Source organism: Phodopus roborovskii, unplaced genomic scaffold, assembly GCF_943737965.1.
Source record: "Phodopus roborovskii unplaced genomic scaffold, PHOROB, whole genome shotgun sequence".
Lineage (NCBI taxonomy): Eukaryota > Metazoa > Chordata > Mammalia > Rodentia > Cricetidae > Phodopus > Phodopus roborovskii.
The window spans coordinates 4,934,154-4,950,508 of NW_026126409.1; the positions used below are offsets into that span (position 1 = coordinate 4,934,154).

The 16,355-nt window shown below is 33.2% G+C and overlaps 1 protein-coding gene across 1 annotated transcript in view; it reads left to right on the top strand.

Annotated features, from left to right (window-relative positions):
* Tll1 (tolloid like 1) overlaps window positions 1-16,355 on the top strand; it is a 192,724-nt gene that overhangs the window by 104,657 nt on the left and 71,712 nt on the right. Inside the window, exons 8-9 of the mRNA XM_051181956.1 lie at window positions 3,275-3,399; window positions 11,526-11,641. Of these exons, the coding sequence (XP_051037913.1) occupies window positions 3,275-3,399; window positions 11,526-11,641 (241 nt within the window). The remainder of the gene's footprint in view (window positions 1-3,274; window positions 3,400-11,525; window positions 11,642-16,355) is intronic.

The window sequence follows — 16,355 nt, forward strand, 5'->3', positions numbered from 1 at the left end:
ATTGTTGTTGTTCACCTTTGTCTGTTTCTTTTGCATCTATTTATGTTTTCAAAAACCTGTGTCACAAAGAAAGAACAAAGTCAACTTTTTTCCTAGGTTCACTTTTTAATGAAAATTTAAATGGCAGTTTTCTAATGATCCCTTAAAATGTGGGTGTATCTTAACGCTTACTTTATTAAAACATGAAACTTTAAAAGGTGTTGAGTGTTAGCAGCCTTTTGAAAATAGTTCTTTTCTAAAGTACATACAAAAGACACATTTATTCATAGATACATATATAGGACAACATTCAAATAGTTATTGTTCCTGGAATTGGCATTTAAGTTTTGGTAAAAATATACCCAGAAATCTGGACTGAAATTAGAGTTATAAAATTTTATTGTTAGTTATGAACTTGGAATTGAATTAAGTTTTCCATAGAAATATGTAAGAAAGAATGTGTGGGGCTCAGTACAAACAAGACTTCTCTATCATGGCTCTAAATTATATAGAATTAACCTGAGGTTTAGTTCTTTGGAATATGGAAGGTGCTGGAAAGTAGCCAAAAGAATGAGAAAAATCCTTTCTAGTCTTCATAGATGGTGTCTTACTTTTGAATTGTCTATTTCCCCTTAATCTGTCCTTTTATACATTATTTGTAGCTGTTGCCATGAATCAGCATGCTCTTGCTGCCTGCAATCTGTTTCTCCCACAGTGTCTTGTTCTATCAGCTTTGGATGTCCTTACTGTATTAAAATTATCTATACCTGTCTCTTCTGCTTGACTACATGCACACTTGCACGAGGTCAAACCAATCCCAATCCCAGCATGGAATGGGGGACAATCCTGTCATTCCTGAGGAACTATTGACAACTAATGGCTACGAGGAGAAAGATGATTTATTTTTGGCCAGGAGTTTGGCATCTCATAAGCTGTTCTTAGTACAAGGAATGGCCGTAAACCCATATTCATTCTTACAGTATTAACTGGAATTACTGAGAACATGAGAATGAGAAGAAAAAATAATGGGGGGGATGTATGAGAAGAACAGGAGGGGAGGGAATGAGTGTGGAATTTGTCCAAGCCCATTATACACATATATGAAATTCTCAAACAAATCCATCCTATACAGTTTCATAAAAAAAAATCTACATTTTGAGATGTCATATTTAGCCATTAGAAAAATAGTTATCTGGTTGATTAATTCATTATATTTTATTTTGAATCTGTAAATACAACTATATTTACAGAAATAATGGCAGATAATAACATTTTTACCACCTCAAAGGTATTGGTACTTACTGGATTATTTTTTGGGTTTTTTTTGTTTGTTTGTTTGTTTGTTTTTGAAACAGGGTTTTACTTTTGGAGCCTGTCCTGGAACTAGCTCTTGTACAGACCAGGTTGGTCTCGAACTCACAGAGGTCTGCCTATCTCTGCCTCCTGAGTGCTGGGATTAAAGGCGTGCACCACCACTGCCTGGCCTATAGTCACTGTTTTCAATTATATCAGAACTATGTAAATATCATTTTTTCATTTTAATCATTTTAAGATGTTTGCTTTCATAATGTTCAGTGTATCCATTGTTATCAAACACAGCCCAGAACATCTATATTTCAAAATAGAAGCAGCGTGTCTATTAGATAGCTGTACTTCCTCATGTGTGTTTATCTCCCAGCACCTCAGTATCCCTTTATTTCCCAATTTTATGTATTCAACCATTTTGGATACTTTCTGTAATTTAAACCACACATGCTTTTCCTTTCCAACTGGCATGTTAAACTTAGGATTATTTCCTTAACATTTACCACAGCATAATGCATTCCTATGATACTGATGAATACCATGTATGTGTGTGTGTTGTGTGTGTTCATGTGCATGGACACAGACTATATATCAGTGGACAGCTGGGCTTCTAGGTCATTGGAATTGCTCCCCTTTCCTGGTAATCAAAGTAGCACTGCAGTGAACAGGGTGGACAGATACATATAAAAGGTGTTGCTTTCCATTGCTTTCTCTGTCATCCCAAGAAACTGGAATGCAAGTCACTTGTTTGATTTTCGTTTTTGATTTCTATCATTTTGTGGATCCAGCAAGTGGGCACAGACTTCCATCCTCTGAGGCCTCCCAAGTGACTTTTGGTTTGTGTATATTGTCTTGATAGTAAGAGTCAAACCAAGGTTGGGAGGACACCATGTTGTGATTTTGATTCTCATCCCTCTCTCATTAGAATTGTTTTACAAAGGGCAGAACTCCAACTTGTTTAATTTGCTATTATAAATCCATTCTAATGGAAGGAATAAGTGGAGCTGAAAATACCATTCTATGACCTGCAATCCAAGTGCAATGTTTCAGTTTCATATTTTTGAATAGATCATCTCTTTGCTTATCTCAATTTAAAATTTTTTATATTTTGATTAATTAATTGGAAACATTTTGTAGAAAGTACAAAATCTTCTATTATTTCTGATTTTTCCTTAAAAATTCATTTATATACTCCAGACTTCTAACCCCTTTGAAGACTTTTCTGGTCCATTCAACATTTATTCTGAGTTATAAATGTTTGATTTACATTGCAAAGTTAGAATGTATTTTTAGTGCATTGCAGTTAGAATTTTAAATTATGTATATTAGGAAAATAGCAAGCTCTTAGTACAACCTGCAGTATAAAAGACTAATATTTAATAAGAAGTAGTAATTATTTTATTACTTACTGATTTTAACTTAATAAATTAAATAATGCCTGCATGTGATTAATATCAACATGTAATATTGGTTAATCTTTTTTACTTTTTATTTTTTCACCATGATCTGTAGTACTATTTGGAACCTGAGTACATCTAGCTTTAGTTAATTTAACTAAAACTGTACTTAACTTTTGGCATTTTAATTTTTAATAAACTCAAAATTGCCTGCACAAGTGGCTATTTTTTTCCTTTGTAAGAATTATTTTGTAATCTGATGGATCTAAGGGGTTCATAGATCAATATGGGGAAATAAAACAAAAGCCACAATGTCCTTCGTGGGTTATTGTCAAATAAACCTCTTTTTTAAAAAAGTATAACACACATTTAAGAAAAAATGTGCCATTCACTTTCTGGAAATTTAACACATTTATACCTTTTATAACCCCTTTCCCTGCTTTGGTTAGAGTGTTTTGAAAGCCTAATATCCCTCCTTAAGTTCAGCCTGCAATAACTGTTGATTTAATTCAGGAAAAGTGGCCCTTATGTTTGTTATGGATATCTAACTTCTAATTTGATGACTTAGGTATGATTTGCTTCTGCTTTTCCAGGGGTATGTTTCTGGACACAATACTCCCCTCCCGTGATGATAATGGTGTCCGTCCTGCAATTGGTCAACGGACCCGGTTAAGCAAAGGAGACATTGCACAAGCAAGAAAGCTGTATCGTTGTCCAGGTACTGCACAACAAACACAGAAGACTTGTGTGTCCTTGAGCTTCTCCAGAAAACCAGGCCTTGATTTCCTCAACTGTTCTCTTGTCTGTCTTTATGCTTGCCAATGGCATGCATGTTTCAAATTTATCAATTTAATGAGGATAAAGAGAACTTTAGAATATATATATATATATGTATATATATATATATATCTGAAAACTAGACTGAGAATTAAACATAAATGGTCACATAGCTAGAAAAGTTTCAGTTGGCTTCAATGGTAATCATATTTGCAGAAGATTGAGGATGCTATCAATATTTGATATGGTATCAAAATTTTAGTATGGTACTTTTAAAATTATTCATATACTAAATTATTGGGGGGTTCTTATATTAAATCTGTCACAACTTCTGGAGTTGGTCATGAATATTTTCTTTAAGAGAGTACAAGTTCATTTGCAAAAATTAAAATGTGGTCATGGATATATAGAATAGATATTTTGAATAGATTACAAACTAAAGTATAATAAAAGGAACAAAAAACCTTAGATTACAAGCAAGACAAATGTTAAATTGGTTAAAATATCCAGGGAATGGGTAGGAAGTTTATAATTCAGTGCAGATTATTACATTAATTCACTGATTTGAGACCATAGATTTTAATGGACTTTTTCTAAAACAAAAGGCAAAATCAATTTTCTAGAGAAAAATTTTAAGAATGTTACTTCAAATTTTATTGTAATAGATTTCTTAAAGGTCTTTTAAATGTTCAAGAGATTTATATAGTTACAATATAAACTTGTACTTAAAATGTGCGCATCTCTATAAAATGTGTGCATCTTAATTATTCAACATTGAATGCAAACTTTAATACTTTTTAATATAAATGTATCTGTGTATCCAATTGTCACATATATTGAAAATAATTCTATTTAATGCCATTAATTAATCTATTTAATGATACTTAAGTTGAGCTTATGTTTGAATCAATGCCCTTTAAAATGTCTTATAACCTCATGGCACAGGTCTGGAACCCCAGGTCTTAGAAGACTAAAACCAGATAATCATAAAGTCAGAGCATGTCTCAGCAATAGGTTGAGTTCAATATCAGCTTGGGAAACTTGGTGAAGACCCATCTAAAATAGAAAATAAAAGGTGATTTATCCCAGTGATAGAGTATTATACTATCATGTCAAGGCCCCAGATTCAATCCTTAATACTGATAAATGCATATATGGAGATTACATGTGTCTATATGGTATTACTTTATTTTTATATTTATCACTAATTTCATAGAAAAGATTATATAAGACAATGACTAGTGTGACAGAAGCACATGAACAACCCTCATTATTATTGTGATATTTGATATATTATGTAATTGCTAGCAGCCAAAATGGGTAGTTTATGTAGAAGCTACTTAAGTTGTTTCTCTAGATACCATGCATGTATATATCACACTTAAAATCACAGTAAAGGTGCATATGAACATAGAATTACAAAGACATCTTTAAGAATTGAAAGTAAATTTATGACACTATGATTATTAGCCTGAAATTTTTATATATTTCAGTTATTTGTATTCCTATGAACTATAATTTGATGTATCTTCCACTCTTATGAGCTCTATATTTGAGCCATAACTGATAGTTTTGAGTAATGCATTAAAATCAATTATTCATGTAAGTTCACGATCCATGAGAAAGTTATTGTGGGTTTTTAATTTTGTATGTAAAGTGAGTTGTTCTTTATAGCTCTTGCATCACAAGGGACAAGATGTGCCAAATTGCCGAGTTTGCCTTATTCTCAGTCTTTTGTTAAAATTGTGTTGGTGAATAAAGCCAATAAAAATATCTGGATACTTTTATGCCAACATTTTTTCCCAGTTAGTTTACCTCCAAAGGTCTCTTAGGTCTAACTATATGTTAAAGAACAATTTTGTTGAGTTAAAAAAAATCGCTGAAAGTGAGCACTAATCAGGTAACATGGGTGGTTGCATACACAGACTGTAGATTTTATTGTCTGTGACAATTGTACCCTATTTCAAAAGGACAAGTTCATAGTAAGATGGCTGTAAACACCATTGGTTCCTCCCAGAGAATACAGAAAATAGCTTAAAATATTCAAATAGTATACACAATGTATATATTGTTAATTTCTTCAAATTCATATTAACTTTTTATAGGAATATACATTGAATTTATGCCTTTTAATTTACTATATTTATACACACACATATACACACACACACACACACTAGTGCATGATACTTCAGTTACCTCTGTACAGTCATTGCGTATTCATCATGGAAAAGTTTAATGAAATAGCAGATTTTAAGGTGCTATGAAAAGGATAAGTATCTTAGAGTTTAGAATTATTTTCACTTCAATTTCTTGCTCTTAGTTTTAGAGACAGGGGGATAGTCTTCTTTGTGTATTATTGGGAGACTGAAGGTGATTCTTTACAGCCCAACAACCCTGCTGATGTAATACACTCATTTTCAACCATATCATAGAGCCTGGTAAGGTTCCTGAGACAGGAGAGTAGGGCTGTTCAACACTGCGATTGGGAGATTTCTAAGCTCTGTCACCCAAAAGCCCAATGGCTTTCTGTTCTTCTAATTACCCAGAATTCTTGTTTTTACATTTTTTTTATTTAATTGCTTTTTCATTTTACATGCCAATCCCAATTCACCTCCTCTTCTCCCATCCCCCCGACTGAACACCCAATAATGATAACTACTATTATTTCTTACATCTTCTATATTGTCAGGATAAAAATTGTTCACTTGGGGCTGGAGAACTGGGTCTCCATGGCTAATCCTCATCCTACTTTATTCCAGTAATTACTAACTAATCCATAAGGGAAGTGTATTTAGCACAGGGGGCTTATAGCATACCTGATCTAATAAATTATGCATCTTTTTCTAATTGTCTCTCTTTCTGAACCTCTTGCCTTATAATTCATCTACTTTTAGATATAATTTTGTTTCTGAAATCATAGCATTATTTTCTTTTTTTCTAAAATTATTAATTCAAATTTTCTGTTTCAGGCACTGTTCTTTACATGCATTTCATCTTCATTTATTTCTGTAATTCTATAGTCATTTTTCCTATAAATACTTTGAATTTACACCAATATTAACATTGGTATTTCCTCAGAGAATTTTCCTCAGTTAAGTCTGTGAAGTATTTGAACTCTGTGTTACTACAACAAGCACTTCAAATAATTATTTAATGAAAATTATAAAAATTGCCTTATGACATTGACATTCCAGCCCATGGTTAAGTGGCCTCATTGCTTTAGAGAGAGTGCTTTAGAGAGAGCTGTTTCTAACAAAAGTATATAACAGAGCACACCTGCTGCCCTGAGGAGAAGGCAGGGTTCCACTTCTATAAGGACTTACCTCTTCAGGATGTGTACATTTTCTAGTAGGATTCCTATGGGATAAACTCTTTGCCATACGAGCTTTTGAAAAAAATGCTATACTCTGAAATAGCACCAAAAACCAGTAAAGTTAGGAGAAATATAAAATAATTTCCTCATTAATTTTTTAATTTTTGATTTCTTTTATCAAATAAGAAGGCTTGTGTGTTCATATGTAAATATGTGAAGAATATATGCTCATAAGTTTATGTTTCTTATTTTTGTGTGAAAGAGCACGTGTGTAATGTACATGCATATAGACCTATACTTGTTTGGAAGTTGTAGGGATAGAAGACTATTCTAATATACTTGTGATTTGGTCACGAAAATTTTTAATGGTTTTAGTACTTTTAATCTTTAAATTACCAAAAACCCCTTCCATTGCAAACATTTTTGTATTTTTATAATTTTCCAAGATTTATGTAGAATAATATTTCACAATTTTACACACACGTGTGCACACACACACAACACATACTTCTTACCTAAAATACATTGACAACACATATGAACATCGTTTATTCATCTTCTCCTACTTTTTCATGCATGCATTAATTCTTCTACCTACCACACTTTTCCTTACTCATTGGACAGTGACACAGCCCATCCAATAGCCCAGGCCAGAATGCTATGGAGATTTAAACTTCTCTTCCTTCTCTTTGTTTCTGTGCAGTCATCAGGCTCTTGGACTGCTTATGTGTAGCCATGCATTCACATCTGGGTGTGAACCTCTCTCATTGCATCAATAGCAGCAAGTCATCAGTTGACTTTTCCCTATTACCTTTGTGTCTTTTGACTCTAGCAACACTGCTGTCCAAGTGATATTCAAAAATGCAAATCTTTCCCTTTCAAGAAAATATTGAAATTTGTCCTGTTCCTCTTTTCAGCTTCTTCAAAGGCATTTCTGCTATAGTCTTGCCTCTCACTATTTCCTTCTTTAGAACTATGTTGTCATTTTCTTTGACCTCTTCCTTCATTGGGAACATTGGGAATAGCCAACTCTAAGTCTTCCTAGTTAAATTATCCCTGCTCTCCATTTCCCCATTTCCCCAAAATCTCTGACTTTTGCTCTCATATTTTTTTCTCATAATTGTTACTTTACCTGTTATTTCCCACACTAGACTATAAGTTCCATTAGGAACTCATTGTCATTAAAACATGTTATAAATTAGCTGCTCAATTGATATGAATGTGAACCAGCTTCAATATGTGAATGCTACTATATCAGATGTTACTGACACAATCAAGAAAATACATTTATATACGCAAGTAACTGCATGTGATGAGGATCTCACTGGGGAACAAATATAAACATAGTCTCTTGAAGATAGCCTCAAATGTGCTTCATAGCCAAGGATGATTTAAGTTTTGATCCTTCCTCATCTATGTTTAGAACAACACACATATAGTGACATACCTGGTTTATGTGGGAAGGGCTTCAAGAATTCTATGCAAGCACTTCATTCACTGAGCTATATATGTAGCCATTTCCATCTTTTGTGAAAAACATTTCAAATCCAAAAATAATACTCAAAATTTAAAGTTTTGAAGGAAAATGAAATTAATAAATTAATACTTATACTTTCATGACCTTGAGTAAAACTATAAATTTATTCCTACAAAATTTGGAGAAGGGGAGTTTTTTATATTTGTTGAAAACTTTAGACATTTAACATACCAAATATTTGTAGAAGAATAGGTAGTCCATTTAGCCTCATTATTTAAAAAAATAAAGGCTAGACTGTTGTTTCTCGAAAATACTCCATTTATAGTATCAAATTAGAATTTTTACATCAAAGGAGAATACATATGGACTATTTCAAATGTGACTTGGCCATATGATAAATATTTTTACTTTTAATTTTCAATTTTATTGGAACACTGATCATAATAATTGTCTCTTGGGGGATTTTGCATAGGTTTCCAATCCTAACTACTTGAGATGCTGAGGCAGGAACATTGCAAATTCAAATCTTTTCTGGGCTCATAATGAGTTCAAGTGCAGCCTGCCAAAAAGTTAAGAAAGAAAAAGAAAGGAAGGAAGGAAGAAAGAAACGAAGGAAAGAAGGAAAGAAGAAAGAAAGAAAGAAGGGAAGGCTGGGGATACAGTTCAGTGACAGATAGTTTGACTTCTGTGCACAAGCATGTCACAAGCATGTCACATTCAGTATGAATATTTGCCTTGTATGTACCAGGTTCATGCCCAGGCACTACAAACAACATGAACTTATCTCACTATAGTTCATTGTTTTTATTTTCCCAACTATTACTGAGGCAGTCATAGTAATCCCCACCTATACATTCATATTCTCATCCCTGTAACTTCCTAATTGTTGGTGGAAGTATTTAAGGATTAAAATATGTCATGTCATTATCCTTCACCCTAATGAAACAACAGCATAAAATCTGATTACCAAAGTAGGTGCCGAGAGCTTTTGAAATTTGTGTTATTTTGAGATTACTAAGTAAAGGATTGGAATTAAAATTACCCTCTCATCCCTGTATTTGCTGTTCATGGACAAGTATGTGAATAAATTCAGCCATCTGTCATTGTTGTTTCCCTGCACCCCCCCCCAATTCTTTAAATGATGCTATTTTGAGACAGGGTGCCTCCAACCCAAGGTACTTTTTCTGCCTCAGGCTAGAGAGCTGAGATTGCAGATGTGAACCACCATACCCAGCCAAAGTTTGATTTTTAAATTTGAGCATAAATCAATCAAGGGTGTGGTAGGTCGAGTCTGTGAGCAGGAAACAGTGCTGTTTATTGAAAACTAATTTCATATGCCGAGTAAAGCTTCCACTGAAAGTCTTAAATTTTTATGTTGTAATCAGACCATATTTATATAGTTATTTGTAAATTATACTGTAATTTGGTTTATTTTTTAAGATAATGTAGTTCTAGTTAGAAGAGTATAGTTTGTATAGATTTGTGAATCAGATATTTTATTGTTTTAATCCTACTATAGGAAATAAATCTTAAATTCATTTGGCTATGAGAAGCTTTGATTAGTCATGGAATTTCTTTATGAAAAGTGGAGAAATATATTTTTTTTCATAAAACACATTCAACTCTCAAGTTGCTACTTAACAAATAAACACATCTTTCTTATAAGCACATGTTTTAATGCTAACAGATGTCATGAATCAAGGACCCTAGGTCATTCAGTAACTGTTAAATAATGTGCATGTCTGACCTTGAGCATTTTTATTTTGTTCTATGATTCCTTTATCTGTCTTGTTTGTCAGAATATGCATTGCTCACTCTTACTTTGCTGTGCAAACTTAGTGTCTGTTTTGCTGATGATGTAAATATTTATATCATCGCAGACTGTTTTTATAGCTCTGTTTTACATTTTCAGAGTCATTATCTTTCTTTATTTAACACAAGATATGCAGAGTCATTTATAATTTATAGAGTATTTGATGAGATGAGAGTTCACATGCTGAGGGTTATGCCTCAGATCCAGGGAATATTTCAGTTTTGAGTGCAGTATCCTTCAAGGAGAAGACCCTGTGTCCTCAGATTATTTAATGAAGGTTGTGAAGATGACCAGCACGTGTGAGGAAGAAATTCTTAAAGAACTCAATAAATCCACTCAAAGTAACAGGGTGCATTGCATGCCCCTGACAAATGTTGTGGGAAAACTAATAGAATTGTGTTATTAGCCTTTAGCAAGCCTTGAAAACATGTAGTCGACAATCTGAAGTTGCAAGTGATTGATACCATATTTCCAAAGAATGATACAAATTAAGAAAGAGAAAACTGCACAATCTGTCTTCTAGAAATATTTATGTTAGTGAAAAAAAGAAAAATAAAACATATAAACAGTATGTATAGAGCATTCTAGAAAATGGGTGTTTTCCATGATGGTGTTTAAAGATTTATTTATTTTATTTTAGGTGTAAGAGTGTTTAACCCATATGTATGTTTGTGCATGTCAGTTCATAGTACTCACAAAGACCAGAAGAGGGCATCAGATCCCTTGGTCTGGAATTCAGAGGACTGTGAGCCACAGTGTGGGTGCTGGGGACTAAGCCTAGGTCCTTTGCAAGAGTAAAAATTGTCTTTAATTACTGAGCCATCATTCCTGCCTATTCATAATATTTTTATTATAAATGATCATTTATGACATTTTATAATATCTTTACTGGATATTTATTAGTTATCCTTTAAGAATTTTTAAATAATGACATAGTATATAATTTTACTAAGTAATTACTATTTAAATTTGTAAACTGTTAAATATGGACTTCATTCACATTAAATATATTAATAGAAAGTATCCTACAGAAGTAGATCTTCTCCAGCTTGATTGATATGGATGTCCTTGAAATGGTCTGTTGTAAGAAGGAATGAGAAAGTTTCTCATGAAGGCAACTTTATATATGCTAAATTATTTATCAACTCTTGTCTTGTTTTATGGTTATCATTAGTGACACTAATAAGCATACTGAAGTTCTCTAAGAGAGACATAAACGAAATTCACTTAAAAGGGTAGTCAGTCTGGAGCTGGGCATGGTGATACATTTATGAAATCCCAGGATTTAGGAGGCTGTAGTTTGTGAAGATACAGAGTTGGAGGTCAGCACTGGTTACAGAACGAAAATAAGAAAGTAAAGGAAAAGGAAGAAAAAATACATATTGCTATCTAACACTCTACTTATTGTGTTCATGGCTTTCAAAATTATTGGTAAATAATTTCATGCCTTTTCCCCTTCAGCATGTGGAGAAACCCTACAAGAGTCCAGTGGCAACCTTTCTTCCCCAGGATTCCCAAATGGCTACCCTTCTTATACACACTGCATCTGGAGAGTGTCTGTGACACCGGGAGAAAAGGTAGTTGATACCCACAGGAGTTCCCCTTGAGTCTTCTCCAAGTAAAGCATTTCACAAGGCTTAAACTATGTTTTGCTTATTGTTTATTTACTGTTATTACTCATTATCATTTTTTTTTTTTTTGCTGTTCTGGAGATTGGACCCAGAACGTCAGTCATGCTAGGTACACACATGAGCAATGAGGTGAGGCTGTGGCTCTTTTTATGTTTTATTTTGAGGCAGATCTTTTTAGGTGCCCAACCTGTCTTTAAACTCATTCTGTAACCCAGGCTACCTTTAATTTATAATCTGTCTGCCTTAGCTTGTCACACAGCTGGAATTACAATTGGGATTGCATAATCAGGTCCAGATTTATATTTTTTTCAACCTTCAAATATTCAGTTACAATATAATTAGCTCAAATTTGAAGTTTTTGACAATCTTGATTTAAGATATTTAGAATGATTGATATGAGTCATATAATCAGATTGCAATGAAATTGAATTGAACTCTATGACAATTAAATTCCTGAATTTTACAATGTAAAAATTATAGGTATCCAAGTTAGTCAAGAAGAACTTGCAAGGAAAACAAGAAATTTTTTGAAACTACAGTCTAGTAATGATCCCGGATACCAAGCATACACAAATGCAGCTACAGCGTAATTTGCGGGAAATTAACAGACTTAAATAGTTGCAAGAGGAAATAAAATGACTATGATACAATCAGCTCAATATCCATAGAAAAGTATAGAAAAAGGGGGCAGTAGAATAAAATAAAAGTTACTAGAGAAGGAAAGAAAAAATAGAAAAGAATAAAATTAAAATAAAATGGAAGAAATTCAGAATTCAATCAGTAACTGATTGAATTTTAAAGGAACATAGAAAGAGATCAAGGAAGATTGATGATGGAGAAAGACAACTGGTTACTACTTTTAAATGAGATTATCATAACACATGATTTGGAAACAAAATGAGCATAAATATATATTTTCAACATCACATTAATATTTAAATTATCTAAATATGCTTATTTTTAATACTTTTTATTATGTTTTTAAACAAAGAAACCTCAGATTCATTTGGCCTTCATTCGTGAGAACCTTCCAGTAGTTATTTTCAGAGGACAGATAAAGAAAGTATCCTGTCTACATGGGAGCAAATCCTTTACATCAATATTAATATGGACGATGAAGAAAGAAATTTATATTCCCCCAAGTCACATGAAACCAGGATATAAAATTGCCACTGTAGTTACTGAAACAAATTCAGATGCATGTGTGTGTCTATATATACTGTGTGGATACAACCTGTTAAATGTGTATTTGACACAAGGAATTGAATTGAAGCCAACAGTAAATCCCAATCTAATAAAGCAGATAATATACTTTGTAATTATTATTATAAATTCCATTCTTATTAAGGACTTAATAATTTCTTTTCAAATAAGTAAAAAAAAAATAACAATATGGTTTACTTACATTTCTCTTAAAATATTGTTCTTGAGAAATTATAACTTGCATAATAAGGCAGAAGAATGAAAATAAATATATAAAAGTCAAAAAGGAAACAAGTGTTCTTTTTATATTAATTTTGTTAAGTTATTAACTAAAAAAACAGGTAAGAAATGGGATCAATGAACCTGACGATTCCTGGATCATGTGTTAAAAACAAACTTCATGCCTGTAATTGTCATAATAATATTAATAAGTATATTGATGTTAATTTTTAGTTTCTACAAGATATTGTTTGAATTTGACTCCTTAATTTACATGGAGTTGCTTAAACATCCTCATTAGCTTTGATATAACACTGTTGAGTTTGGCTTTTCCTAGGGATGTCTGGTTCTGATTATTTTAAGGAATAACATGGATTTGGAGCTGTCCAAGGTCTTGTGACAGTTACTGCAAAAAATTATTGAAAAGTATTTAAGGAATTAAGTTTTACTCACAAAAGATTACTGATTAGCTTTAAGATCTCACTCATAGTTCATATAGTTATTTGTCCTCTAAGAATTACATACTTGTTGTAGTAAGATTATACATTTTCGTCATTTTCTGTGTAGTTTATTTTAATAAGCCCTATTCCATGTTATAAAAAGAAAACGTGCTATTGATTATTTTCTTTGTGGTTTTTGGGATAGTTTTTCAAGTAGCTATGGCTAGCCTGGCATTCACTGTGTAGCACAGGCTAGCCTTGACATCATGGTAATCTTGCTTCTACATCACAAAAGCTGAAAGTATATGTCTGAGTCATCAAACTGACTATAGTTTTTAAAAAGATACTGTAGAATTTGAGAAGTTTTGGATGTGAGTAATCAAATTAATCAAATTACAATAATGAATAACTGACATATCCTCTATTCAAAGATAATTCAATGATCTTTCATTAATCCTAATAAAACTATTTTCCAAAAATTTTCAAGAGACCAACAAATGTATTTCTTTTACCTTACTTTTCTTTATACTATTTCTAATACCTGGTAGATACATTAAATTGTTACAAGTGGGAAATGAAGAGTATTAATTCCTTTTCAGACCTGGTATATTTATTTTCTTATAATAGGTGAATTTACACATTCTGAAAGAAGTTTATACCAGTCATTTTGAGAATATATTTTTTCCAGTACAATTAATGGAGACTGTAGTATCTCTCAAACCTGATTCATTTTAATTCTAGTAACTACTCATCTTGTATTTTGGTTATAATTACATTAAAATATTTTTATGTCATTTATTCAAAGGTATTATCTCTCCATTAAAATTTGACCTAATCTTGATTTTTGCTTGTTTCCCTGCTTTTTAAAATTTAAATTTGAAACAATCTTGTTATATGTAATCCCAGTTCCCTCTCCCTCCACTCCTCCCCTGCTACCCCCAACACCTTATCTCCATCCCTTTTTGCTCCACCAGGAAGATGAGGCCTTCTATGGGGGATCTTAAAAGTCTGTCATATCATTTAGGGTAGGGCCTAGGCTTTCCTCCCTGTGTCTAGGATGACAGAGAATCCTTCTATGTAGAATGGGCTCCCAAAGTCCATTCATATACTACGGATAAATACTGATACATTACCAGAGGCCACATAGTTCGCCCAGGCCTCCTGACACCCATGTTCAGGGGATCTGGATCAGTCTTATGCTATCATATCATATCATATCATATCATATCATATCATATCATATCACATTATATCATATCAGTTTGGGGTCCGTCACCTTTTCTGAGGGTTTCTCCAGCCTGGTCTTGACTCCTTTGCTCATCACTCCGCCCTCCCTGAAACTGGATTCCAAGAGTTCGACTCAGTGTATAGTGGGTGTCTGCTTCTGCTTCCATCAGCTACCGGATAAGGGCTCTAGGATGGTGTATAAGGTAGTCATTAATCTCAGGGAAGGGCGTTTAAGTTAGCTTCTCCACTATTGATTAGATTGGTAATTGGGGTCATCCTTGTAGATCTCAGAACATTTACTTAGTACCAGATTTCTCATTTTTGTCTCATTTTTTCTCAACCTAAATTTTATGCAGCATTTACTTTCTAATTATAAAATATGCTTATATAATTTCTGGCTGGTATAACTTTGAGCAAGACCAATATTTATAAAGAATAGTCTCTGCTTTAAAAATGTATTCTGTTCAGTGATGCATGCAACATTTTTGGATTAATCTTGCTTTAAATTGTATGGCTAACATTCTGGTTTTTTTTTTTTTTTTTTTTTTTGCCTACTTGCCAATAATGAGTCATGCCAGTGCACTGGCATTAGCATTATTTGTAACTTTATACTTTTACATTTTTGTTTTCTTCAAATGAAGTAATTTCAAGTTTTATTTTTAAAATATGTTTTGGTCAAATTATTATACACACATGTAGACTATTGCATGCTAAGAATATTATGTCTTTGTGATAGATTTACCTGGTTTTCCTATATAGATGATTTCTATCTCCTTAGAGAACAGTTTAAAACTGTTTGAAGCCAGGCATGATGATGCTGTTCTTTAATCACAGAATTAGGAAGCAGAGTACAAAGCAAACCTGGTCTACATATTGAGTATCAAGATAGCATGTGTTATGTAAAGACCCTTTCTCTGGGCTGGAGGTATAGCTCAGCCGTTAAAGGCTAGGGCTCACTACCATAAATAAATAAGAGATTATTTCTCAAATGCCAATTAAAAAGCAAACAAACAAATAAATAAACAAATAGAAATTTAAAACCCTCTGATCCAAAATTGATACTACACAGAAGCTTTCTCTTTTTTTATTTAATTTATTATTTTACATGTCGATCCCAGTTCCCTCTCCCTTCCTCCCTCCCTCTTACTCTTTCTGCCCCCTCACATGAACCCTGACCACCCTCCCCTCCCATGCCCCTACCCCAATCCACTTGTAGGGCAATGTCATCCAGGTAGGGTCATGTAGATCTGTCAGGTCATTTAAAGTGGAGACTAGGACTTCTCTTCTGTCTCTAGGTTAAGGCAGTATCCCTCCATGGGGGATGTGTCCACAAGGTCCTTTTGTGCACCAGGGATACATCCTGGTTCCACTGTCTGAGGTCCCTTAGACTGCTCAGTCCTTCTGGCTGGGACCCATATTCAGGGGGTCTGAGTCAGTCCCATGCTGGATTCCCAGCTATCAATCTGGGGTCCTGTTAACTCCTCCTTTTTCAGGTCAGCTGTCTCTATGTGTTTCTGCAACCTGGTCTTGTCCTCTCCCTCTGCATCTGGATTCTAGTTCAACTCAGTGTT